Here is a 26,850-nt window from a genome sequence, read left to right as displayed (position 1 = left end):
ATGCCCATGTCCCTGCCTCCCTCACTGGAAACAAAGGTCTACTCTATATCCAGTACCTAGAGCAGGACCTGAAACAAGCAGGCACTCAATAAACATGTTTCAAATGAATGAATGAAGGCTTCCTCTACAGAACTGAACAAGTCTTGGCCTTGCTTGCCTACTTTCCTTTGGTACTGGCAGCCATGAAATACAGAAAGAGGTATCAGGAAACAAGGCAAGTCGGGCTCCATAAACAAGGCTGGGTGAAGACCTTGGGTTGACATTGCTGGGAGAGGCTGGCAGGAGTGGCAGTTGTGTGAGGAGCTCCCGGGGGCAGATTTCCCTGGCACTCTTTCCTAGATGTTTTCATCCCTTTGGCATTTGTCTCTGCAGGGCATGTCATGGGGTTCCAAGAAAAAGGGTATGTTAGTAAATTAAAAGCCAATTTCTAAATATCTGTGAAGCTGGAGAGAATGCGGGTGTGTGTCTGCGGGACAGGACTGGGCCCCGCCGTGTGCCAGGTGTAGCCACATTGCATGGACTTCAAAGGTCGGGGGAAGAAAGGGGCTGCAGACCTGCAAACAGGTGACTCAGTCCATTGTTCCACATATCTGAAAAATCAATTGGATTCAAAGTAAAAATATTTATTTAATGAGGAAAAATATGTGGCTAATTGGTTTTTAAAAGAATATTGCTTCCTGCTCTTTGAGACTGAAAAGGAGCCTTTGGGGAAAAAATTATTTACAGGGATTGAGTTCTGAAAATGGCTTTGGAGGTTAAATAAGTATAGAAATAGTATAGTTTTCTGTGGGGTACTGAGGAAAGTGGACACCTTTCAGAGCAATACCATGCCAGCGAGGATGCCGTTAGAAAGGGTACACTGGAGGGCCTGACTGCTGCAGGCTGGTGCTGATGTGACTGCCCACCCCAGTTTCAGGGCTCCCAGGGTCCCTCCATATACTGCAGGCTTGAGTCTCTTTGGAAGATGGTCTCCATGAGTGAAGACCTGATATCTGGAGGCAGAACTGGGTGTGAATTATGTCAAGTTTCATGGCTCTTTCAAGCCCAGATCACTCCTCTGTCAAATGGACATGAGAGAGTGATTTCCCCTCCCATGGAATCTTTCCGACAACACCTGCAATGTCCCTGCCATGGTTCAACTGGGCTGAATCTGCTCCTGGCAGCTCCTGCCACTCAGTGAAGCAGATGAGGCTCTTCTCTTAGGGTGCTTTTTCCCCATTACACTGTCAGTCCTGCTGCCCAGTGTCCTAGGACATATCCCTAGTACCACCCAGAAGCCCTGACATGTGAGAGGATGCAGGATGCTGTGGAACGGTGTTCTTAGCATCACACTTATCGGTTCACTTTTATTATACAGACAGGGCCCAGACAAAAAAATAAAAGCCCGCAAAGCAGCAGTGCTCACAAATAAAACAATTGCTTGTCTTTGGTTCCAAAGACATTTGACATCTGTGAATATCAGTTTTCTGCATAAGCAGACTTATGATCAAGGTGATGTCTAATATCTTTTTGGGTTTTGATAGACTGCCAAATTTGGACTACGTGAGTATGAGTTCCCTGGGAATGCTACCACAAACTGCCACAGGTGGAGTGGCTGAAAACCACATGAGTTTACTCTCCCACAGCTTTGTAGCCAGAAGTTAGACACCAAGGTGTGGGCAGGCCGCTCCAGGGAAGGTGGTGTCACAAGCATTCCCATCACAGTCTTTGCAAGCACACAGTGTCAAGTTAATTGTAAGCTTCTTGAAAGCAAAGATCTTCTTCCACTTGTTTCATTTTTCTCAATGCCACCTGTAACAACAAACCCGGCTTCATCCTTGCCTCCGGAGTCTCGTCATTGACTATTTCAACTACTGATAGTTATAAATGACAAAGGGCAGAAGAGCTGGTGATCAGAATTCTAAGTCACTTTGTAGATTGGAAACCAGTTAATTGAGTTTCAGGTTTCTGTTTGTACTTTTCTCTGATCATCTTCATCATCTACAAAAATTGCCTGGAGTTGGCCAGGCTAGACTGGCACTCAGACCTCCTGAGACAGAGGGGGAGACGCGTCCATCCCTCCAGGCTCCTCCCCTCTGGCTGAGCCTTGTGGCCAGTGGGGTTCTCTTGCTTCCCATTCCTTTACTAAGAATTCCCAGCTCCATGTCCCCTTCCCGCCCCTCCGCTGTGGCCCTGTTCTGTCTCCCCCACATGGAAAGGGAGCCCTTTCTTTGGCACTGTTGCCACTCCACATCTGCCTAACAGTCACATCTTACAGATACTCTCACCTACACACTGGCATGTGGCATAGCCTATCCACATATTTCATTCACCACCTCAGCAGACCCCAGGATGGGGTGGGAATGCATTCAGCTGCAGCAGCAGTCACTTTAATTCATATTTTCTCACTGAACCAGAAACCCAGAGGTAGCAAGTACTAACTAATGTTGGCTTGGAGCCTAAGTTGGGTACCTCTGTAAATTCAACATTTTTTTCTTCCTTCATTGCTCCAAGATGGCTGCTACAGCTCCAAGCATCACAACTGTGTTCAAGGCAAGGAGAAAGGGAACATATCATGTGCTACCTTTTTTTGATTCCTTTTTCCAGGAAATCAAAACTTTACCCCAAAAGGCCAGAACTGGCTAACCAGAGTGGTAAGAGATGTAGGGAGGTTTTCAGTCCACTATAATGGGAACAGGCAAGGTCAAAGGGGGTTGGGAACCCCTCAAGAGCCATGTTCATATTTTTTTTAGAAATGAGAAAAGTGGTCCCATGAGCCAGCGAGCCTGCCCAAGGACCTCTTCTTTTTTCTGGGCAGGGCTGCCTCACTGACGACCATTTCTGCCTCCAGCTGTGCTGCTCAGAAAGAGCACCTGCACCTCACCCCAGGTGTCCCCCCACTCCATGCTGCTCACTTTAATGTGGAGGTAATCAACCTGCCACAACAGGTGGCAGTGTGTGGCCTCTCCTTGCACTCACCGAGTTCTGCCACATGACAACTGTGAGCCTAACAGGAATGGTGACCTGGCAGTGGGCCTGGTGATGTCAGGATGGGCAGAGTCAGTGTGGTAGGTGGAAAACTTTTGAAGGGCAGTTAGGCTTAGCTAACCCAGGCTGGTGGGCGAAGGACTATGGTGGGGGGTGGGTTCTGGGTGACCTCTTGTATGGAGGGTGTGTCCCGTTAGGCCATGCTCTGCCTGGTCCTGAGCCCTGCACTCACTAGGGCCTTATAGGTGAGAGCAGGTTGCAGGTCCCCAGAGGTGGGCCTTGTCCTTGGAAGGTCTAGAGATCCTGGGCTATGCCTGACAGTTGCCCCTTGATCCTGTATCTCTTCCCAGTCAGTGAGCAGATGGGCAGATGAGCAGATGGAAGGATGAGGGGCAGCTCTCATCTGGAAGATGCCAGATGCATAGGGAGAATTGACAAAGACACAGTGGTTATGGGGTGCTGTGTGCCAGGGCTCATTCTACAGCTGCCCACCACTTGGAGGTAGCTGCCCCAGATGGCATGCAGGGCTGTGACATACCTGTCCTTGTACTCCAGGGTGCAATGCCTGAGGGGCTGGGTGGGCGTATCCAGGTGGAGCCATGGAATGCCAAAAAGCAGGCTTGTTACATCACTTCACATTCAGAAAGACCTGGAAGTCACGATTTTCCTGAGGAGTCTTGTGTTTTTACATCTTGGCAATGGTAGGAAATGGCCAGCCCTATTCCTCTTCCTATGGCGGAAGCCCCGCCCCAGCACAAGGTGTCTCTGGAACTCAGGGACTGAAGGCTGTCATATGGGACAGGAGACTTAAGGGGCTAAGCAGGGGTCTCAAACTCAACTCAGCATGTGGGCCACAGAGCAAGATCACAGCCATTCGGCGGGCCGCACTAGGTCTACAAAAGGCAACTGTTACGCAACACTTTTCAGTGTCACAAAACGACCAGAAACTGTAGTTCGTGGATTAGTCTGCGGGCCGCAAAAAATTGTTCGGTGGGCTGCATGCGGCCCGCGGGCCACAAGTTTGAGACCTCTGGGCTAAGGGAAGCTCTTCTGTGTTCAGTGGGCAGTGGGTGGAATCAGAGGTCTCCAGCTGGACGTGGATGGAGGGAATTGTTTCCAGCCTCATGAGAACTGGGAAGTTCAGTTGCTGATCAGCAAAGCTGAGCCCTCCCCACCTCATGGGTTCTAGTTGTGTGTCCTTGTGTACCTCATTCCCGCTGGGTTTTACTTGCATCTTAACTGATACCTTGACTAGCTAATGTTGGGTTGGAGCCTAAGTTAGATGAAAATACTTACACTCTCAGGGGAATCTTCCCACCCCTCCATGCTCCGCAGGGTGGCCCATCTGCCCCTTCCTGCTGTGTTCTCCTTTCACACAGATACTGTTTTGTACTGATGACTCATGAGGGTACATCTCCAGGCTGAGTGTGCATCATTCCCATCTCAGGGGACTACTGTCCCAGGGACCAGGATACCCAACTCCCAGGGGAAGCCACCAGAGCTGTGGATCCTGCAGGTGGAGGCCTTCACCGCTAACTCTGACATCTCACCTTCCCAGGATGAGGCATGAATCACATGCAATGAGAGTTTCAATGTAAAGCAAAGACGTGAGAGTCCACAGACCTGGACTCCTTCCTGGCCACCTGATAGCCTGTCTCACGAGCTGACAGAGCTCACACAATCCCCTGTTATTCTGGACAAGGCCTCTTCTAAGCAGGACCCAAGCTCTGTGTTAAGGTTACTAGTTACATGTTAAGACGTTATTGTGAGCCCCTAGCCCACCCCCAAGAGTTTTACTTTAAAGCAGCCACAGAAAGGGCCTTGCACCTGATCGCATTTCACACTTCAGGGAGAAGTTAGTTGGCAAAACGACATATTGACAATTCACAAACATTGATGCTGATCTTTACTGTTAGAAATTTACTGAGGGAAAGGGCTCTTTTGTTCAACATTTATGAATAAATGAGCACAAGAAGGAAGAAGGTAGTATGTCCATTGCAAAGCTGTCCCTGATCAGATGCATCCCATGAAAAAGCACTGGTAGAGGAATGAAAGGGTGGGGAAGGCCTGCTCCCTGGCTGATGGCCTCTCCTGCCTCCCACCAAGGTTCCTAGAGACTTGGGAGCAGCACTGACCACTGACCCATCAATGAGAAATCGTTCAGGTGCACCTGTGCAGTAACCACTTCATCCAAGATTGGGGTGAGCCCACAGAGCACTCGGACTTACTAGTGCCTCACAGGTGACCAAGGGCGGTCCCCACCACTCAGCCCGGAAAGACGTGTAGAGTTGGAGCTCTGGCTCTGGCCCTGTAGGTTTGTGTGTGTACAAGTGCGCTTTGGGGCGTATGGCTGAGTGCCTGCCTGAGAGTATGCACTGGTATTAGTGAATGCACAACTGTGTGCATGTGTGAGTTGTCAGTGACATGTGGGTGGGTTCATCTTCAGGCTCACGGGGGCTCCCTGCATTTCGTGCATCTGGTGCAGAAGCACAGGTGAGGCTGTGTGCAGTATGACACTGATTTTCAGTTAACTCACTCCCAGTTGGACACTGTTTCCTCACTGGTGAACTAACAGTGCTGGCTTATTCTCAGGAGGCAAAGATGACAATTCATAGCAGCTAACATATATTTCAGGAGCACAGAGGTTCCCCTCAGCTGCTAGGGCTCTGAGGACCTGCGATAAGCTCCTGAGTCTTGGGGGCAGTGGGAAACTGCCCCATTTTACATTCCTGGCTCACTCCGGAGCATCCCAAAGGGAACTTCAAAACAATACCCCACTACATTTGTCACTATAAATAAGTGGAAACAAACACGATAAATAAATTTGGGTTTAGTTCCTGATCTAAAGTGACCATTTAAAATGACGTTTAATAAGGATGTTGAAGAATATTTAGTAACAGCTTTCATAAAAAGTAAGAAATAAAAAGATATCTATGAGAATGCTCAGCATAATCTCATCACTGTTAAATACACACAGGCTTGGAAGACATCCCTGAAGGATACATATGAAAGTGTTAACACTGGTTATCTCTGTGTGCTAAAATGTTTAATCTTTGTTTTCTTCTGATTTTTTTTTCTTTTCTACAACAAATATGCAATATTTCAGGAGCAGAAGACATGATTTTCAAGGTTTTTATTGGCACTTTCATTACAAACGCTGTGTGGTGCTCTCACAGGACATGTGCAGAGGTTTCTTCTCCACAACCCAGCCTCAAAGACTGGGCTCCTGACCTGAAGTGACCACAGTCAGGAGGAAGCAGCAGGTGTTTGGAGTGTGGGCTGTGCCTGACAAGCTACCTGTCTTGGGTTGGGGCCAACAGAAGCCTTTTGTCTGCCTTTGTTTACTTCTGAAAAGCAAGAATATTTGTTCACTGTTTCTAAGTCTTCTGGCTGCACGAAGTTTCAGTAGGTGGAAACCTGGTGCGGTGACCACAAGCTTGCCTATGTTCTGGAATCCCTCCAGTCTTGTAGGAAGGGGACAGCTCAGTAGTCTCAGGACAGATTATGTTACAGGACAATCTTCATTAACCCAGTGTTACTCCAGTCTCAATAAATGACTCCACACAGGTGCCCGAGGAGGCCTGTGTGCCAGGTTTGAAGTTCTGCTCTGCTCAGGAGAGATGGGACACCTTGCATAGCCTATCTGCACCCTACCACTGTACGCCTCCACCACTTGGACTGTGACATGCCAGGGGACTTAACCAACAAACTGGTTAAATCTGAGGTGAGAGGTAGCAGGGGCACCCGCACACCCCAGGAGGGTGGTAGGGAGGGGCACCCAAGGTGCCGGCTGGGTGGGGTAGATTCAGAACCGTAATGGGGTCTTCCCTAAATCCTGCAGATCTCGGAGGCTCCTCCTGACACCCCAAAACGGGCGTGTCCTGGCCACGCCCACACCCACACCCAGAGGGACAGACACGCAACGAACCTTCGGGTTAACGGGTGACCCGCAAGATTGGATCCCAGAGATCGCTAGGAAGTTGAGGATGGGGACGAAGAAGGACTGGGCGTCTCGGAGTGTCTGTGGCTAGAGAGAATTGCAGCTCCAGAAGTGGGGATTCCGCTCAAGACGCGGGAAAGGTAGGGCAGAGTCTCCAAGTGGGGCGGGTCACCAGGTGGAGTAAGCGGTCTTTGCCGGGGAGGGCACAGAGCCCAGTAAGCGGCAGCATCCCGGGAGGGGGGGTGGGGGGGGTGGGGGGGTCGCTGTACCGCGCCCTACGATTGGTGCCAACTCAATTCAATCCAGCGCGGCCCACCCCGTTCGTACTCTAATAGGTCTTTGCCCACGCCCTTTAGGTTCTGTCCAGGATTCTGGCCACGCCCTCTTAGAGGCCCCTCCTGTCCCGGGTTCTGGCCCCACCCCGTGCTCCCTCGGCTTCCGAAGTGCGCAGGCGCGGGCTCAGGTGTGTGCCGTTTGAAAGCATGGCGCCCAGAATCCCGCCGCTGGTGCTGTGTGAGGAGAAGATCCGGGAGAAGAGCGGACTGGCGCCCCACCACGATCTGGGTGCGTGGCGGCCGGCCTATCGGTCGGCGCGGGACACTAACTGAGGGCGCGAGCTTCCCGCCAGAGGATCAGGCCAGAGGCGCCTGCACACCGACCGAGGGGTTCCCGATTGGTCACAGGCCTGGGTGGTGAGGGGTGAGGGTCACAAGGCGGGGGTGGTGCAAATGAGGAGGTGAGGGGTGGAGAGCTGGGCGGGGGGCCGTGCGGGGAGGAGGTGGGATGTGGGGGAAGGCGGATGACCGTGATCTGGTGGGGGCCTGACAGTGATTGTGAATTTACCTTTCTCCTTTCCCTTCATGTGTTTTGAAACTGTGCTATTTGTTGCCTACTAAGGATTTTTATGTCTTCTTATTGGAGCGACTTTTGTAGCATAATAATTTTGTTTCTCATATTAGTGTAGCTGCTTCAGCCTTACTGTGATTGGTGTTTGCAAGGCATATCTTTCCCCACCCATTTACTTTTAAAAAAAATTTTTTCCGAAGTTAGAAGCGGGGAGGCAGTCAGACTCCTGCATGCGCCCGACCGGGATCCACCCGGCATGCCCACCAGCGGGCGATGCTCTGCCCATCTGGGGCGTTGCTCCATCTCTGCAGGAGCGCTAGCTGAGGCAGAGGCCATGGAGCCATCCTCAGCACCAGGGCCAACTTTGCTCCAGTGGATCCTTGGCTTTGGGGAGAAAAGAGAGAGACAGAGAGGAAGGAGAGGGGGAAGGGTTGAGAAGCAGATGGGCGCTTCTCCTGTGTGCCCTGGCCCGGAATCGAACCGGGAATTAAAACCGGGACTTCCATACGCCAGGCCCACGCTCTACCACGGAGCCAACTGGCCAGGGCTTGACACCCAAAAACTTATTAATCTTTTAACCTACTTATATCATTGTATTTGAAATGAATTTTTTGTAGACAGCGTGTAGTTCATTCATTTTTATACACTGCTAATCTCTGTCTTTTATGTTGTGATTAGACCATTTACACTTAATGTAATTATCAATATCATAGGTGTTAAGTATGCTGTTTGACTTGTTTTTTCTTTTTGTTTTTCTTGTTTTGTTTCCCTTTTCCTGCCTTCCTGAGGTATTCTTGAATTTTTTCATTTTGATTTATCTTTTATATTTCTGAGCATCTCTTTGTGTAGCTTTTTTAGTGGTTGTATTATGAATTACAAAATTACAGTCTACTTGTGTGTACATTTTACCACCTCACTTGAAATGGAGAAACTTCACCATCATTTAAGTTTATTTATCATCTCCCTTTATATTTTAGTTGTCTTAAATATTTCCTGTACATACCTTGAGAACTATATTCATGATATAATTTTTTTTTACAGCCATCTAACATTTTAAATTACTCAGAAGGAAACATATTTACCCACCTGTTTACCCATTCCATTATTTTTTTCTTCATTCTTAATGTTTCAGGTATCCTTCCTGTATCTTTCTTTTATGTTTAAAGAGCTTTTTATTTTATTTTATTTTTTCATTTTTTTAGACATTATCTTAGGGCAAGTATATTGGTGACAGTTTTTCTTAATGTTTCCTCATTGGAGAATATATTTTGGCTGTGGTCCTGAAGCTGTTTTTGGTAGATATGGACTTCTGCGTTGAAAGTTCTTTTCTTTCAGCACTTGAAAAATGTGACATCACATTTTTCAGGTCTTTGTGGTTTTTGAAGTGTACTTCCCTGCCATATGGGTTTTTTTAACCCCTATGGGTGATGCCTTTTGTTCAGATGGTACAATTTTGGTTAATCTATCTTTGCGTTTACTCTGAATTTTTCTCTCTGTCATCTCCATTCTGTTATTGAGCCACTCCTGTGGTTTCTTTTTGTTTCCGTTATTTTTCATTCTGAAATTTTTCTTTGTTTCTTCTTTATAGTGTTTCTTATTGGATGTATCATTGGTGAATATACTCTCCTGTTCCGTAGGTTGTCTTTTTGCTTTGTTGATGGTTTCCTTTGAAAAAAAAAATTAGTTTTATGTAGTCCCATTTGTTAATTTTTTCTTTTGATTCCCTTGCCTGACAGGAGATATAGCAAAAAAAATATTGCTAAGGGAGATGTCAGAGATTTTACTGTCTATGTTTTCTTCTGGGAGCTTTATGGTGTTGAGTCTTACATTTAAGTTTTTGATCCATTTTCAGTTTTTTCTTGTATATGGTGTAAGAAGGTAGTCAAGCATGTATTTTTAGCATGTATCTGTCCTATTTTCTCAACACCATTTATTGGGTAAACTGTCTTTACTCCATTGTATGTTATTGCATCCTTTGTTGAATATTAATTCACCATATAGCTGTGAGTTTATTTCTGGACTCTCTTTTCTGTTCCATTGATGCATGTGCCTATTTTTATGCTGTTTTAATTACTATGTTTTTGTAGTATGGTTTGATACTAGGTAGCATAATACCTCCAACATTTTTCTTCTTTCTCAAGATTGTTGTGGCTATTAGGGTTGTGTGTGTGTGTGTGTGTGTGTGTGTATTTCCCTATAAATTTTTGATTATTTGTTGTAGTTCTGTGAAATATGCCATTGGTATTTTGATAGGAATTGCATTGAATTTATAGATTGCTTTGGGTAGCATGGACCTTTAACAATGTTAATTCTTCCTATTCGTGAATACAGCATATGTTTCTATTTTTTAGCTTCTTAAATTTTGTTCTTCAGTGTTTTATATTTTTCTATACAGGTCTTTTACCTCCTTGGCTAAATTTATTCCTAGGTATTTTATTTATTTTTAGATGCATTTGTAAATATGATTGTTATTTTAGTTTCCCTTTCTTTTTTTTTTAATTTTATTTATTCATTTTTAGAGAGGAGAGAGAGACAGAGAGGGAGAGAGAGGAGAGAGAGAGAAGGGGGGAGGAGCTGGAAGCATCAACTCCCATATGTGCCTTGACCAGGCAAGCCCAGGGTTTCGAACCAGCGACCTCAGCATTTCCAGGTCGACGCTTTATCCCACAGGTCAGTTAGTTTCCCTTTCTGATAGTTCATTATTGGTGTATAAAAATGCAACTGATTTCAGAGTATTTATTTTGTATCTTGCTACTTTACTGAATTCATTTATCAGTTCTAGATTTTGTGTATGTGTGAAATCTTTAGGGTTCTCAGTATGATGTCATCTGCAAATAATCACAATTTTACTTATTCCTTTCCATTAAGGATGCTTTCTATTTCTTCTTCTTGTGTGATTGCTGTGGCTAGAACTTCCAGTACTTTGTGGAATAAGAGTGGTGAAAGTGGACATTTCTGTCTTGTTTCTGATCTTAAGGGAAACATTTTTAGTTTGTCCCCATTCAGTATGATGTTAGCTGTGGATTTGCCATATATGACCTTTATTATGTTGAGGAATGTTCCTTCTCTTCCCACTTTGCTGAAAGTTGTTATCATAAATGGGTGCTGGATTTTATCAAATGCTTTTTCTGTATCTGTTGGTATCATCATGTGGTTTTTATCCTTAGTTTTATTTATGTGGTGTATCCCATTAGTTGATTTGTGGATATTGTACCAATCTTGCATCCCCAGAATAAATCCCACTTGATCATGGTGTATGATCCTTTGACCATTTTCTTGAGGTCCCTAGATAGTTGGCCTTCTGTTCTCCACCCTTCAGAGTTGTCTGGTGTTGTATTCTCTATTGTTGTCAAGGGTTTTTAGGATGATAAATGGGGAGAAATAGGGTGAAATGTGTCTACTCTGTCTTATCTGGGACTTAAAGCCCACAAACCAGTTTCTTTAATGAAGATGTATTTTAAAAAATAAATGTTCCTGGGAAAGGATTGGTGTATTTAGACCCAAACTATCTTTTTGATTACAAAAACTTTTTTTTGTAGTGACATTTATTTAATGGCTGCTTATGGGATGTGCCACACAGGGGCATATAGTACACAGAGCATGCAATCTGCCCTCACGTGTAATGGGCATGGAGTGGCCAGATCAGCTAAGTAGTGATTACTGCATGGAAGCTAACACAGGCAATGGGGTGAGCAGCCAGGAGTGGAAGCGGAGCCCAATCAGGAGAGTGTTCGTGGTGACAGAGAGGGTTGGACCGAGAGGCATGAGGAGCAGGCATGAGTTCGCAGACATGGAGGTGAACATGAGATAAAACTTTAAATGCAATTCTTGTTCTTGAGATTATATCTCACTTACATGACAATTTATTTTCAATTAAAAAATAAATATCATAATTTTCTATTCTTAGCTGAACTTCGGTCATTGTCTATTCCTGGAACTTACCAAGAAAAGATCACTCATCTTGGAAATTCTTTGATGAATTTAACAGGCCTAAAATCTTTAGATCTCTCACGCAACTCTTTGGTTAGTCTAGAGGTAAGTTTTAGGTTTTTTAAAAGAAAATTCATTGTTATCAATAGTAGTGGAAAAAACATTTTTAAATTAAAAATGCAACCTGTTTTATAACTATGCTTATAATATTTGTGAACTATACACTTAATGATTTAAGTGTAGGGTTGTTTTTCTTGCATTTACTGTGAACTAGATTTCTTATGTATCACATTATATCTTTAAACTGCTTTGACAGCCAAAAGTCATAGCTCTCTGGTGAAGACAGTTGTATCTTTAAAGGAATAAAATAAGATCCAAAAGACTAATGTGTGTGTGTCCATCACTCTCCATCCTTCCATTGTCTATGTTTTTCTTCATCCACTTTCTGAACTGTACCTCTTTATAACCTCTCAGTGGCCTGCTTAAAATAGCAGGACTGCAAGTACAGGCTTGCTGCAGCAAGCCCTGACCTGGCAGGGGGTTGGTCCTGGTGAGTAAGAAGCCACCCAGGTGATGGCAAATTGCTTATATGGAGAGGGGTTCTTACCTGACAGAAAGGCAGGACATGACTGCCTGGAACGTGATACTTTCAGTGCCCCTGCCATGGGAGTCAAGAGTCTGCTCAGAGTCCAAGGTGCATTCCAATGCAGGGAGCACACAGTGTTGGCTCAGCTCCAGCCCCCCTGCTTGGTTTTCTAATCTGTAATATGGGAGCAGTAGTAGGGCTTACTCTGTAGGGTTGTGTGTGATGGAATGAAATTGCGTAAATCACTTAACTTGGCACATGCTGAGACTGCTAGCTGTCCTCAGTAGTCACAACTGTTGCAGACTTCCCTGAACAGTTGTAGCACTGTGTGCAGGACAGAAATTGATAGACACGAACACATTTCATCTCTTCCTGTAGCATTATGTATGCATTACATGCGTTTGTTAAGTTAATTGATCAGTTCATACTGAAGGCCCATTTTACTGTGTGGTTTTTTTTGTTTCTTTGTTGTTGTTTTTTACTGTGTGTTTACTTTTAAAAGCATGAACTCATTCAGCATTTTTCCTATTAATAGGGCATTCAGTACCTGGCTGCATTGGAAAATCTCAATCTCTACTACAACTGCATTTCCTCACTAGAAGAATTGTGCCGGCTGCACTGCTTGCCTGAGCTTACAGATGTGGACTTCCGACTGAACCCCGTGGTGAAGAATGAGTCTGATTACCGCCTCTTCATTGTGCGCATGCTCCCGAAGCTCAGGCAGCTGGGTAGGTGCAGTGTGCTCGCACCCCTGCTCCGTGGACCCTTGACTAAATTTTTTTTTTTTTTTCTGAAGCTGGAAACAGGGAGAGACAGACAGACTCTCGCATGCACCCGACCAGGATCCATCCACCCGGCACGCCCACCAGGAGGCAACGCTCTGCCCACCAGGGGGCGATGCTCTGCCCATCCTGGGCGTCGCTATGTTGCGACCAGAGCCACTCTAGCGTCTGAGGCATAGGCCACAGAGCCATCCCCAGCGCCTGGGCCATCTTTGCTCCAGTGGAGCCTTGGCTGCGGGAGGGGAAGAGAGAGACAGAGAGGAAGGCGCGGCAGAGGGGTGGAGAAGCAAATGGGCGCTTCTCCTGTGTGCCCTGGCCGGGAATCGAACCTGGGTCCTCTGCACGCTAGGCCGACGCTCTACCGCTGAGCCAACCGGCCAGGGCCCCTTGACTAATTTTTGTTGCTGTCAGATTGACTGCACTGTTGATCTTTTTGAAAAGGGAAGTTGCTTTCTACTCTGATGGCATGAGTCCCTGTATCACAGGATGAGAGTTGTAGGAGAGCCGCCTGGGAAGGTGACAGGGAGGCTTGGATCAGAGGCATAGGCTGGACTGCTCAGTCTCATTCTGGCTCCATTTTCTAGCTGTTTGAGTTGGGCACATTCCTGAACTTTTTAGTGCCCAGAGCATTGTCTTGGGCTCATCTGGACAGCTGTATCCTACTGGTTTTGTATCTACCTGGAAAGATACAGGACTAGAAGTTCATTGTGCCACACCCTCCCCCAGGTGACAGGGGTGAGAAAAGGTGAGTTTCTGTTGGTGGGTACAGCCACCACCTGGGCTTAGTAACCCATGTTCCTAAAAGAAATGGATCTCTGTAACAGGCTTACAGACGGAGCTTGCAGGGAACCAACTGGACACGGGCAGGAGTCTCACACTCAGGGAGTACACATCAGCGCCTTCCCACCTGCCTCCCCCACCTGCCTCCCCACTGACCTGGGTGAGGGGTCTTTGCCCTGAGCAGTGTGTCCAGTGGCACTTTGATGCTCCCTCACACCCCACTTCAGGGGGAGAGAGCTGGAGCATGAGCCCAGGATGCACTGACCATGCAGGTCATGGGAAAGGGAGGGCTTGGGGGCCTCGTACCCTTAGTGCTCCTGTGTGAAGGGGGATCGGAAGTGCTGGGTAGCTGTGGTGCAGGAGTGTCTGATTGAAGAGTGTCATCATGTGCCCTAGTGATCACAGCGTGTCCTCAGTCTGTGGGCCCACTCACTTCTCCGTGAGGCTAGGATGCGTTTGGGGCATCTCCGTCTCCTGGGTTCTGACCTAAAGAAACCAAAATGAGACCCACATAAAAGTAGCATGGAAGGCATTACTCCATCACTGTCCCTGTGGTAAATTGTGAGCTGTGGGCAGATTGCTACTGCTATTACTGCCCTGTCTGTCCAGCCAGTGTCTGTAGAAACCCGTGTTCTGTATCTCTTGACTGCAAGTGGATTTATGCACATCTTAGCCACACATGTGTATCTGCTAATCTCCCAGGCCCCTCTGCACTGCCTGGGCCTGAGAGTGGGGCTGGGCTGGGGATATGGATGACTGACCCCCAAAGGCACCCTGTTCAGTGTCAGATCTACTTAGAATTTCCATGTTTCATTTTAATTTTCAGATATTTGGGAAGATTGAATGCTCTTGTTCTAACTTATAAATAGTTAACTTTGGCTCTTTTTTAGAAGCATTAAAATCCTAATGGGAAATTTTTACAATCCTCAGTTTAAATCATTACTTTTCTTTTGTCGTAAAAATTTTAGGTCTAGAATCTTATAATGTTTGTATAGAGAAGGGATATGAGAGTCTTTCCACATGGGAAAGATATTTCCAGACATGAAAAAGAAACATAATTGAAAGTCAAAATCATTGCAGGACTCATGTGTTGTCCCTCCCCCCCCCCCGCCCCCACCTGGGTGCCCAGTAAGATCAGAGCTCAGGTGTTTGTTCCAGGTCAGTAACTTGAAAGGCTCTGGAGGAGTACAGAGAACAGCAGTGGGTGTGTGGGGTGACGTGGAAGGGTTGTGGGGTGGAAGCAGGGTCTGGGAGCAGAGCAAGCAGTTCATGTGGGTCTAAGGATTGTGCTATGAGTCTGGGAGAATGTTACAAAGTCAGGACAGGGTGTAGTATTGGGGAGAATGAGTTTGCATTTGGGTTTAGCCATAGTGAGTTTGAATTTATAGTGGAATAGTCTAGGGAAATAGAGTAAGGGATTTGGAACTGGCTCAAAGCGAATTTAAGGCTTAGTAAGTAGAGTTGTGCGTTGTTAACACAAAGGAGTGTCCATACCATGAGAGCAGGTGCTATTTGAGAAACATGGGAAGCTTAAAGGCCAGGAGATCCCAGACCGTGTCTCAAGCATGGGGCTGGAGGGGAGGGTATGAGTCACTGAGGACAGGACAGGACAGGGACAGGACTAGGAAGGCAGCTGTGTCCCGAGGAGGAACCCCAGTGCGCAGAAGCTGCGTGGTTTTCACAGATCCTTTGTTTTTCTGTTTTGAAGGTAATTATTGTGCTGTCACTCATTTACTCATGTCTTACTGTAAGTATGTTCTTTTTGGGTTGTGCCACAGGTTAAATGTTATTTGGGAGGCAGCTTTGGAATTTAACCACCATTTGTAACATTAATTCTGTGCTCAAATATGTTGTAAGGGCCCCAGCCCTGACTTTTCAGCATTTTTGAATCACCTCATCAGTGTTTGCTGAGGGAAGTCTGGGTGTAGCTAAGGAGCGGCCTCTGAGGCCCGGGCCTATCTCTGTTTCTAGTCCTGAGGCTCTGAGGAGGCACACGGTGGGTGTAAACACACAACAAGGACGTCTTCTTTCTTTAGCATGTTCAGGTTTCTCACTCATGCGATTCTTAGGTGTGCTCAGTGTGGTTTGAGAACCTCATGCAGCACCCAGAATGTACATTAAAAGAAGGAATCCCAGAAGGAGGTGCCTATGTGTGAACTGGTATGTGTGATTCTTTTCCTGCGGCAGCAGCAGGCCTCCAAAGTGCCGTCTGAGGAGTGAGCGTTGTGGGAGCAGGGCGCCCTCTTGGAATCAGCACTCAGCGTCTCCGAGAAACCAAGTGTAGCCACCAGAGCCTTGCATCCCTTTATTGGGTCAGCTTGGTGCTTATGGGGGACACTGGCAGGGTCAGCCCCGAGGTGACAGAAGGCCCTGAACCAGCAGGGGCAGCGCTGGCCATGTGTAGTGTGCTGCAGGGAGGTGCTGGGGTGCCGGAAGGTGCACCTGCTTCATGGTGCCATCTGCCAGTTTCTCAGCGCATTGTCTCCCTAGATGACTGCCCCGTCAGAGAGAGCGAGCGGAGAGCATCCCAGCTGCATTTTGCTTCAGAGGACTCATTCAGCTCCGCCCAGAGCTTCCCCGCTGTTTGCAGAGGTGGAAGGTATGGACATGAGTGGTCTTTGAACATGGGAAGAAGATGCTCAGGCTTGTCTGTTCACAGACTGCTTAACCAAAAGATATAAATCTGTATTAACTAAAAGGTAAATGTTTTTGTGCACTGATCGCCACTTAAAGGGCAGACACATAGGAAAAGAGGATAGGAGAAACACCCAATACTAGCTGGGACAGCAGGGCAGGTCTCTCTATGGTCCAGATTTTCTATAAACCCTTCTTTAGTATAAAAATGTTTATTAAAATAATACATGTAAAATAAATAGCACAGGAGACTTGTGATGAGAAACGGCAGCCCCTCTCCCCACTGCCTGGCCCTCTTCTCAGAACAACCACTTTCATTCACTTCTGCAGTCGTCGCTGCTTCCTCATCCCCAGCAGTGCAAACTAGTTGCCATTTCTGGGTGTGCACGCTTGAAGCAGGACCTGATTTTTCTCTGTTGATTTCTTGTTTTTGATTTTATTGATTTCTGCTCTAATTTTTATTATTTATTTTCTTCTGCTTACTTTGGATTTAATTTGTTCTTTTTCTAGTTTCCTTAGGTGGAACTTGGATTTTTGATTTCAGCTCTTACTATTTTTTTCTAATATGTGCATTTGGTACTATAAATTCTTCTCTAAGCACTGCTTTCACTACATTCTAAACATTTTGATAAGATGTATTTTCTTTCTCGTTCTGTTCAAAATATATATATATATATATATTTTTTTTTTTTTTTTTTTTTTTTTTTTTCCCTGAAGCTGGAAACGGGGAGAGACAGTCAGACTCCCGCATGCGCCTGACCGGGATCCACCCGGCACGCCCACCAGGGGCGAAGCTCTGCCCACCAGGGGGCGTCGCTCTGCTGCGACCAGAGCCACTCTAGCGCCTGGGGCAGAGGCCAAGGAGCCATCCCCAGCGCCCGGGCCATCTTTGCTCCAATGGAGCCTCAGCTGCGGGAGGGGAAGAGAGAGACAGAGAGGAAGGAGGGGGTGGGGGTGGAGAAGCAAATGGGCGCTTCTCCTATGCGCCCTGGCCGGGAATCGAACCCGGGTCCCCCGCACGCCAGGCCGACGCTCTACCGCTGAGCCAACCAACCGGCCAGGGCGCAAAATATTTTTTAAGTTCTCCCAAAATTACTTCTTTAACCCATGTGTTATTTAGAAATATGTTGTTAAATCTCCAAGTATTTTGGGATTTTCCAGTTATCTTCTGTTATTACTAGTTAAATTCTATTGTAGTGTGAGAGCAGATATTGTATGATTTTTCTTCTGTAAAATATGTAAAAGTCTATTTTATGGCCCAGAATGTGGTCTGTCTTGGTGAGGATTCCACACGAACTTGAGCATCTGTATTATTGTTTTGGATGAAGTAGTCTATAGATGTCAATTATATCCAATTGATTGATGGTGCCGTTGAGTTCAACTGTGTCCTTAATTGATTTTTTGCCTGCTGGCTCTGTTCATTTCTGATGAAGGGTGTTGAGATTTCCAACTATGATAGTGGATTCTTCTCTTTCTCCTTGCAGCTCTGGCAGTTTTTGTCTGAGTTGGACGATCTGTTGTTAGGCACATACACAATAGGATTGTTATGTTTTCTTGGAGAATTGACTCTTTTATCATTATGTGACATCCCTCTTTATCCCTGATAACTTTTCTTGCTTTAGAGTGTGCTCTGTCTGAAATTAGTATCACTTCTTCATCTTTATTTTGGTTAGTGTCTGCCTGGTATATTTATCTCTATCTTTTACTTTAAATCCATTATGTTCTTATACTTAAAGCGAGCTTTTTGTAAGCAGCATATAGTTGTGTCTTGTTTTTTGTTCCACTCTGACAATCTATGTCTTTATTTGTAGTATTTATACCATTGATATTTAAGATGATTATTGATACAGTTGGAATAATATCTACAGTACTTGTTACTATTTTCTACTCATTGCCATTGTTTCTTTTTCCTATTCTTATCTTCTCCCCTTTTTCTTTTGTAGTTTTTAAGAGCATTTTATATATTTTCTTTCTTTTCTTAGCATATCAATTATATTTTTACTTTTTTTAGTAGTTGCCTTAGAATATGTATATATATTTACAACTAATCCAAGTCCACTTTCAAATAACACTGTACTGCTTCACAGATTGTAAAAGTACCTTAAATGCTCCTAATTCCTCCCTCCTGTCCCTTGTATCATTGCTATCATTCATTTTTCTTATACATAAGCATATATATTTTATCTATACTTATATACACATAGGTAAATTAAGAATAAGAAAAATGAAAGTTTTTATTTTACTTTCACTAATTTCCCTCTAATGGTCTTCCTTTGTTTATGTAGATCTGAGTTTCTGACTTGTATCATTCTCTTCTCTAAAAAACTTAACATTGCTTACAAGACAGGACTACTGGTGACAATTCCCTCAATTTTTGTTTACCTAAGAATGTATTTCTTTATTTTTGAAGAATAATTTTGCAGGATATCAAATTCTAGATTGATAGTTTTTTTTTCTCTCAAGACTTTAAATATTTCACTTTACTCTTTTGCTTGCATGGTTTTTGAAGAAAAGTCAGATGTAATTCTTATTTTTGTTGTAAAATGTTTTTTTCTGATTTGGCTTATTTCAAGATTTTTTTTCTTTGTCTTTGATAGTCTCCAGTTTGTATTTTATATTCCTTGATGTGATGTGTTTGGAGGGATTTATCCTTCCAGTATTCTCTGTGCTTCCTGGATCTGCAGTTTCGTGTCTGACATTAATTTGAGGAATTTACAGTTTACTTTTACAGATATTATTTTCTCTTACTTTTTTGTCTCTGTATGGATTTTCTCATTATGTGTATTTTACATTTTTTGTAGTTGTCCTAATTCTTCAGTATTCTGGGTTTTTTTTATCATTTTTTTTCTCTCTTCTTTTCAATTTTATTAATTTTTTTTTTTACAGAGACAGAAAGAGAGTCAGAGAGAGGGATAAAGAGGGACAGACAGACAGGAACGGAGAGAGATGAGAAGAATCAATTATTAATTTTTCGTTGCGACACCTTAGTTGTTCATTGATTGCTTTCTCATATGTGCCTTGACCGTGGGTCTATAGCAGACCAAGTAACCCCTTGCTCAGGCCAGCGACCTTGGGGCCAAGCTGGTGAGCTTTGCTCAAACCAGATGAGCCCATGCTCAAGCCGGCGACCTCGGGGTCTCGAACCCGGGTCCTCTGCATCCCAGTCCGATGCTCTATCCACTGCGCCACCGCCTGGTCATGCTGCTTTTCAATTTTGAAAGTTTCTGTTGATGTATTCTCAAGCTGAGATTCTTTTCTCAACCATGTTCAGTACACTAATGAGCCCATCAAAATTTTCTTCATTTCTGTTACAGTGTTTTGATCTTTAGCATTTCTTTTTGATCTTTTCTTCGAATATCCATTTTTTCTATCTGTCCTTGCATATGTGTACATTTTTTCCATTAGTGCCCTTAGCATTATTAGTCATAGTTATTCTAAATCGTGATCTGATAATTCCAGCATTTCTGCCATATATGTGTCTGGTTCTAATACTTCCTTTTCTTTTTCAGATTGTTTTTGGCTTTTGGTAGTCCCCTGAGATTCCAAGTGCATTTAAGGATGGGTTTTCCTTTTTTTTTTTTTTTTTTAATAATTTTATTTTTAAAGGGGCGACATCAATAATCAGGATACATATATTCAAAGATAACAACTCCAGGTTATGTTGTCATTCACTTATGTTGCATACCCATCACCCAAAGTCAGATTGTCCTCTTGTCACCTTCTATCTAGTTTTCTTTGTGCCCCTCCCCCTCCCCCTTCCCCTCTCCCTCTTACCGCTCCCCCCGTAACCACTACACTCTTATCAATGTCTCTTAGTTTCACTTTTATGTCCCACCTACATATGGAATAATGCAGTTCCTGGTTTTTTCTGATTTACTTATTTCACTTTGTATAATGTTATCAAGATCCCACCATTTTGCTGCTGTAAATGATCCGATGTCATCATTTCTTATGGCTGAGTAGTATTCCATAGTGTATATGTGCCACATCTTCTTTATTCAGTCATCTATTGACGGGCTTTTTGGTTGTTTCCATGTCCTGGCCACTGTGAACAATGCTGCAATGAACATGGGGCTGTATGTGTCTTTACGTATCAATGTTTCTGAGTTTTGGGGGTATATACCCAGTAGAGGGATTGCTGGGTCATAAGGTAATTCTATTTTCAGGTTTTTGAGGAACCACCATACTTTCTTCCATAACGGTTGTACTACTTTACATTCCCACCAACAGTGTATGAGGGTTCCTTTTTCTCCACAGCCTCTCCAACATTTGTTATTACCTGTCTTGTTGTTAATAGCTAATCTAACAGGTGTGAGGTGGTATCTCATTGCAGTTTTGATTTGCATTTCTCTAATAACTAAGGAAGATGAGCATCTTTTCATATATCTGTTGGCCATTTGTATTTCTTCCTGGGAGAAGTGTCTGTTCATGTCCTCTTCCCATTTTTTTTTTCTTTTCTTTTTTTTTTGTGTGTGTTTTTCTGAAGCTGGAAACCGGAAGAGACAGTCAGACAGACTCCCGCATGCGCCCAACTGGGATCCATCCGACACGCCCACCAGGGGGCGACGCTCTGCCCACCAGGGGGCGATGCTCTGCCCCTCCAGGACATCGCTCTGTTGCGACCAGAACCACTCTAGCGCCTGGGGCAGAGGCCAAGGAGCCATCCCCAGCGCCGGGCCATCTTTGCTCCAATGGAGGCTTGGCTGTGGGAGGGGAAGAGAGAGACAGAGAGGAAGGAGAGGGGGAGGGGTGGAGAAGCAAATGGGCGCTTCTCCTGTGTGCCCTGGCCAGGAATCGAACCTGGGACTTCCACACGCCAGGCTGACGCTCTACCACTGAGCCAACTGGCCAGGGCCTCTCTTCCATTTTTTTATTGGATTGATTGTTTGTTTGTTGTTGAGTTTTATGAGTTCTTTGTATATTTTGGATATTAGGCCCTTATCTGAGCTGTTGTTTGAAAATATCATTTCCCATTTAGTTGGCTGTTTATTTTGTTATCAGTTTCTCTTGCTGAGCAAAAACTTCTTAGTCTGATGTAGTCCCATTCATTAATTTTTGCCTTCACTTCTCTTGCCTTTGGAGTCAGATTCATAAAATGCTCTTTAAAACCGAGGTCCATGAGTTTAGTACCTATGTCTTCTTCTATGCACTTAATAGTTTCAGGTCTTATGTTTAGATCTTTGATCCATTTTGAGTTAATTTTAGTACAGGGGGACAAACTGTAGTCTAGTTTCATTCTTTTGCATGTGGCTTTCCAGTTTTCCCAGCACTATTTATTGAAGAGGCTTTTTTTTCTCCATTGTGTGTTTTTGGCCCCTTTATCAAAAATTATTTGACTATATATATGTGGTTTTATTTCTGGGTTTTCTATTCTGTTTTATTGTTCTGAGTGTCTATTTTTCTGCCAATACCATGCTGTTTTGATTGTCGTGGCCCTATAATATAGTTTGAAGTCAGGTATTGTAATGCCCCCAACTTCATTCTTTTTCTTTAGGATTGCTTTGGCTCTTCGGGGTTTTTTACAGTTCCATATAAATCTGATGATTTTTTGCTCCATTTCTTTAAAAAATGTCATTGGAATTTTGATGGGAATTGCATTAAATTTGTATATTGCTTTGGGTAATATGGCCATCTTGATTATATTTATTCTTCCTAACCAAGAACAAGGTATATTCTTCCATCTCATTATATCTTTTTCGATTTCCCTTAACAATGGTTTATAGTTTTCATTATATAAGTCCTTTAAATTCTTTGTTATGTTTATTCCTAAGTATTTTATTTTTTTTGTTACAATCGTGAAGGGGACTGTTCTTTTGAGTTCGTTCTCAAATGTTTCATTGTTGGCATATAGAAAGGCTATTGACTTCTGTATGTTAATTTTGTATCCTGCGACCTTACTGTATTGGCTTATTGTTTCTAGTAGTCTTTTTGTGGATTCTTTGGGATTTTCGATGTATAGGATCATATCATCTGCAAAAAGTGATACCTTTACTTCTTCTTTTCCGATATGGATGCCTTTTATTTCTTTGTCTTGTCTGATTGCTCTGGCTAGAACCTCTAGTACCACATTAAATAAGAGTGGAGAGAGTGGACAACCCTGTCTTGTTCCTGATTTAAGGGGGAAAGTTCAGTTTAGTGCTATTTAATATGATGTTAGATGATGGTTTATCATATATGGCCTTTATCATGTTGAGATAGTTTCCATCTATACCCATTTTGTTGAGAGTCTTAAACATAAAATTGTGTTGTATTTTATCGAAAGCCTTTTCTGCGTCTATTGATAAGATCATGTGGTTTTTGTTCTTTGTTTTGTTGATATGGTGTATTACGTTAACCGTTTTACGTATGTTGAACCATCCTTGAGATTCTGGGATGAATCCCACTTGATCATGATGTATTATCTTTTTAATATGTTGTTGTATTCGATTTGCTAGTATTTTGTTTAGTATTTTAGCATCTGTATTCATTAGAGATATTGATCTGTAGTTTTCTTTTTTAGTGCCATCCTTGCCTGGTTTTGGTATGAGGGCTATGTTGGCCTCATAAAATGTGTTTGGAAGTATTGCTTCTTCAATTTTTTGGAAGACTTTGAGTAGAATAGGAACCAAGTCTTCTTTGAATGTTTGATAAAATTTGCTGGTATAGCCATCAGGGCCTGGACTTTTATTTTTGGGGAGGTTTTTAATGGTTTTTTCTATTTCTTCTCTGCTAATAGTTCTGTTTAGGCTTTCCGCTTCTTCTTGACTCAGTCTAGGAAGGTTGTATTGTTCTAGGAATTTATCCATTTCTTCTAGGTTGTTGAATTTAGTGGCATAAAGTTTTTCATAGTATTCTACAATAATTCGTTGTATATCTACAGTGTCCATGGTGATTTCTCCTCTTTCATTTTGGATTTTGTTTATATGAGTTCTTTCTCTTTTTTCCTTGGTAAACCTTGCCAAGGGTTTGTCAATTTTGTTGATCTTTTCAAAGAACCAGCTCCTTATTCTATTAATTTTTTCTATAGTTTTTCTGTTCTCTATTTCATTTATTTCTGCTCTGATTTTTATTATCTCCTTTCTTCGGCTGGTTTTGGGTTGTCTTTGTTCTTCTTTTTCTAGTTCCTTAAGGTGGGAAGTTAAGTGATTCACTTGGGCTCTCTCTTGTTTGTTCATATATGCCTGAAGTGATATGAACTTCCCTCTTATCACTGCTTTTGCTGCATCCCATAGAGTCTGATATGTCGTATTGTCATTTTTTTTTTTTTTTTTGCATTTTTCTGAAGCTGGAAACAGGGAGAGACAGTCAGACAGACTCCCGCATGCGCCCGACCGAGATCCACCCGGCACGCCCACCATGGGGCGACACTCTGCCCACCAGGGGGCGATGCTCTGCCCATCCTGGGCGTCGCCATGTTGCGACCAGAGCCACTCTAGCACCTGGGGCAGAGGCCAAGGAGCCATCCCCAGCGCCCGGGTCATCTTTGCTCCAATGGAGCCTTGGCTCCGGAAGGGGTAGAGAGAGACAGAGAGGAAGGCGCGGCAGAGGGGTGGAGAAGTAAATGGGCGCTTCTCCTGTGTGCCCTGGCCGGGAATCGAACCCGGGTCCTCCGCTTGCTAGGCCGACGCTCTACCACTGAGCCAACCGGCCAGGGCTGTATTGTCATTTTTATTAGTCTGTATATATCTTTTGATCTCTGCACTTATTTCTTCTTTGACCCATTCATTTTTTAAAAGTATGTTGTTTAGTTTCCACATTTTTGTGGGATTTTTTTCCTCTTTTTTGCAGTTGAATTCTAGTTTCAAGGCTTTATAATGAGAAAATATGCTTGGTACAAGTTCAGTTTTTCTGAATTTGCTGATGTTCTTTTTGTGGCCCAATATATGGTCAATTCTTGAGAATGATCCATGTACACTGGAGAAAAATGTATACTCAGTCACTTTGGGATGAAATGTCCTGTAGATGTCTATCATATCCAGGTGCTCTAGTGTTTTGTTTAAGGCCACTATATCTTTGTTGATTCTCTGTTTGGATGACCGATCTAGAGCCGTCAGCGGTGTATTGAGGTCTCCAAGTATGACTGTATTTTTTTTTTTTTGTTTGTATTTTTCTGAAGCTGGAAACGGGGAGAGACAGTCAGACAGACTCCCGCATGCGCCCGACTGGGATCCACCCGGCACTCCCACCAGGGGCGATGCTCTGCCCACCAGGGGGCGATGCTCTGCCCCTCCGGGGCGTCACTCTGCCGCGACCAGAGCCACTCTAGCACCTGGGGCAGAGGCCAAGGAACCATCCCCAGCGCCCGGGCCATCTTTGCTCCAATGGAGCCTTGGCTGCGGGAGGGGAAGAGAGAGACAGAGAGGAAGGAGGGGGGGTGGGGAATCAAATGGGCGCTTCTCCTATGTGCCCTGACCGGGAATCGAACCCGGGTTCCCTGCACGCCAGGCCGACGCTCTACCGCTGAGCCAACCAGCCAGGGCCTATGATTATATTTTTGTCAGTTTTTGTTTTAAGGTCAATAAGTAGCTGTCTTATATATTTTGGTGCTCCTTGGTTTGGTGCATATATATTAAGAATTGTTATGTGTTCTTGATTCAGTGTCCCCTTAGCCATTATGAAATGGCCATTTTTGTCTCTGAGTACTTTTCCTGTCTTGTAGTCAGCATTATCCGATACGAGTATTGCTACGCCTGCTTTTTTTTGGATGTTATATGCTTGGAGTACTGTTTTCCAGCCTTTCACTTTGAATTTGTTTTTTTTTTGTTTGTTTTTTTTAAACTTTTTTTTTTTTTTTTCATTTTTCTGAAGCTGGAAACGGGGAGAGACAGTCAGACAGACTCCCGCATGCGCCCGACCGGGATCCACCCGGCACGCCCACCATGGGGCGACGCTCTGCCCACCAGGGGGCGATGCTCTGCCCATCCTGGGCGTCGCCATATTGCGACCAGAGCCACTCTAGCGCCTGGGGCAGAGGCCACAGAGCCATCCCCAGCGCCCGGGCCATCTTTGCTCCAATGAAGCCTTGGCTGCGGGAGGGGAAGAGAGAGACAGAGAGGAAAGTGCGGCGGAGGGGTGGAGAAGCAAATGGGCGCTTCTCCTGTGTGCCCTGGCCAGGAATCGAACCCGGGTCCTCCTCACGCTAGGCCGACGCTCTACCGCTGAGCCAACCGGCCAGGGCTTGAATTTGTTTTTATCCTTGTTACTTAGATGAGTTTCCTGTAGGCAGCATACAGTTGGATTTTCTTTTTTAATCCATTCTGCTACTCTGTGCCTTTTTATTGGTGAGTTTAATCCGTTTACATTTATTGTAATTATTGAGACTTGTGAGTTCCCTATTGTCATTTTATATCTTGCTTTCTGTTAGTTTTGTGTCTTGTTTGATCCTTCTCTTTCGTTTTTCTATGTTTTGTTTTTATTTGGTTGTATTCCATACATCTTTTCTCTGTTGCTATCTTTTTTAAATCATGCGCTTCTGTGGTGGTTTTTTCATGGTGGTTACCTTTAAGTAATGAAAAGGGTTCCTACCCTGTTCATTGTAGTGCCCTATTTTGTGAGTACTTTTGCACTCCATCGTCCTTTGCTACTGTTAATCTCCATCCTCTCCCCTCCTTTCTTTTTGTTGTTGTCACAGTTTAAATTTGGTTTTATTGTGTTCTTCTTGGAGCTTTTACTTGTGGCTTTGTTTTTTTTTTTTGTTCTTTGTATCTGATTGGAGAACCCCCTTTAGTAATTCCTGGAGTGGGGGTTTTTTGATGATAAATTCCCTCATCTTTTCTGTATCTGTGAATGTTTTTATTTCTCCTTCATATTTAAAGGATAGCTTTGATGGGTATAGTATTCATGGCTGGAAGTTCCTCTCTTTCAGGACTTTAAATATTGGGGTCCACTCTCTTCTAGCTTGTAGAGTTTCTGCTGAGAAATCTAATGATAATCTAATGGGCCTTCCTTTATATGTTATATTCTTCTTTTCCCTGGCTGCCTTGAGAATTTTTTCTTTGCCGTTGGTTTGTGCCAATTTCATTATGATATGCCTTGGAGTAGGTTTGTTGGAGTTAAGAAAACTCGGAGTTCTGTTTGCTTCTTGAATTTGAGGCTTTAGTTCTTTCCACAGGCTTGGGAAGTTCTCATCTATTATTTGTTTATGTTCTCCATTCCATTTTCTCTCTCTTCTCCCTGTGATATACCTATTATTTTTATGTTATTCTTTTTTTTTTTTTTTTTGTATTTTTCTGAAGCTAGAAACGGGGAGAGACAGTCAGACAGACTCCCGCATGCGCCCGACCAGGATCCACCTGGCATGCCCACCAGGGGTGATGCTCTGCCCACCAGGGGGCGATGCTCTGCCCCTCCGGGGCGTCGCTCTGCCGTGACCAGAGCCACTCTAGCGCCTGGGGCAGAGGCCAAGG

General features: G+C 44.2%; 1 protein-coding gene and 1 non-coding gene across 2 annotated transcripts in view; one reads left to right on the top strand and one right to left on the bottom strand.

The window, feature by feature from the left end:
- The first annotated feature begins 6,404 nt into the window (after window positions 1-6,404).
- CEP72 (centrosomal protein 72) overlaps window positions 6,405-26,850 on the top strand; it is a 44,851-nt gene continuing 24,405 nt past the window's right edge. The window contains exons 1-6 of the mRNA XM_066375162.1: window positions 6,405-6,691; window positions 6,809-7,047; window positions 7,264-7,471; window positions 11,661-11,788; window positions 12,805-12,997; window positions 16,322-16,430. Coding sequence (XP_066231259.1) covers window positions 7,390-7,471; window positions 11,661-11,788; window positions 12,805-12,997; window positions 16,322-16,430 — 512 coding nt within the window. The 5' untranslated portion in view covers window positions 6,405-6,691; window positions 6,809-7,047; window positions 7,264-7,389. The remainder of the gene's footprint in view (window positions 6,692-6,808; window positions 7,048-7,263; window positions 7,472-11,660; window positions 11,789-12,804; window positions 12,998-16,321; window positions 16,431-26,850) is intronic.
- TRNAA-AGC (transfer RNA alanine (anticodon AGC)) lies at window positions 24,024-24,099 on the bottom strand. The gene has a single exon. It is a non-coding gene; the product is annotated as a tRNA-Ala (tRNA).

This window comes from Saccopteryx leptura, chromosome 1, assembly GCF_036850995.1.
Source record: "Saccopteryx leptura isolate mSacLep1 chromosome 1, mSacLep1_pri_phased_curated, whole genome shotgun sequence".
In the NCBI taxonomy this organism is placed as follows: domain Eukaryota; kingdom Metazoa; phylum Chordata; class Mammalia; order Chiroptera; family Emballonuridae; genus Saccopteryx; species Saccopteryx leptura.
The sequence above is the reverse complement of the archived record's forward strand: the minus strand, read 5'-3'. Positions and strand labels throughout refer to the sequence as shown.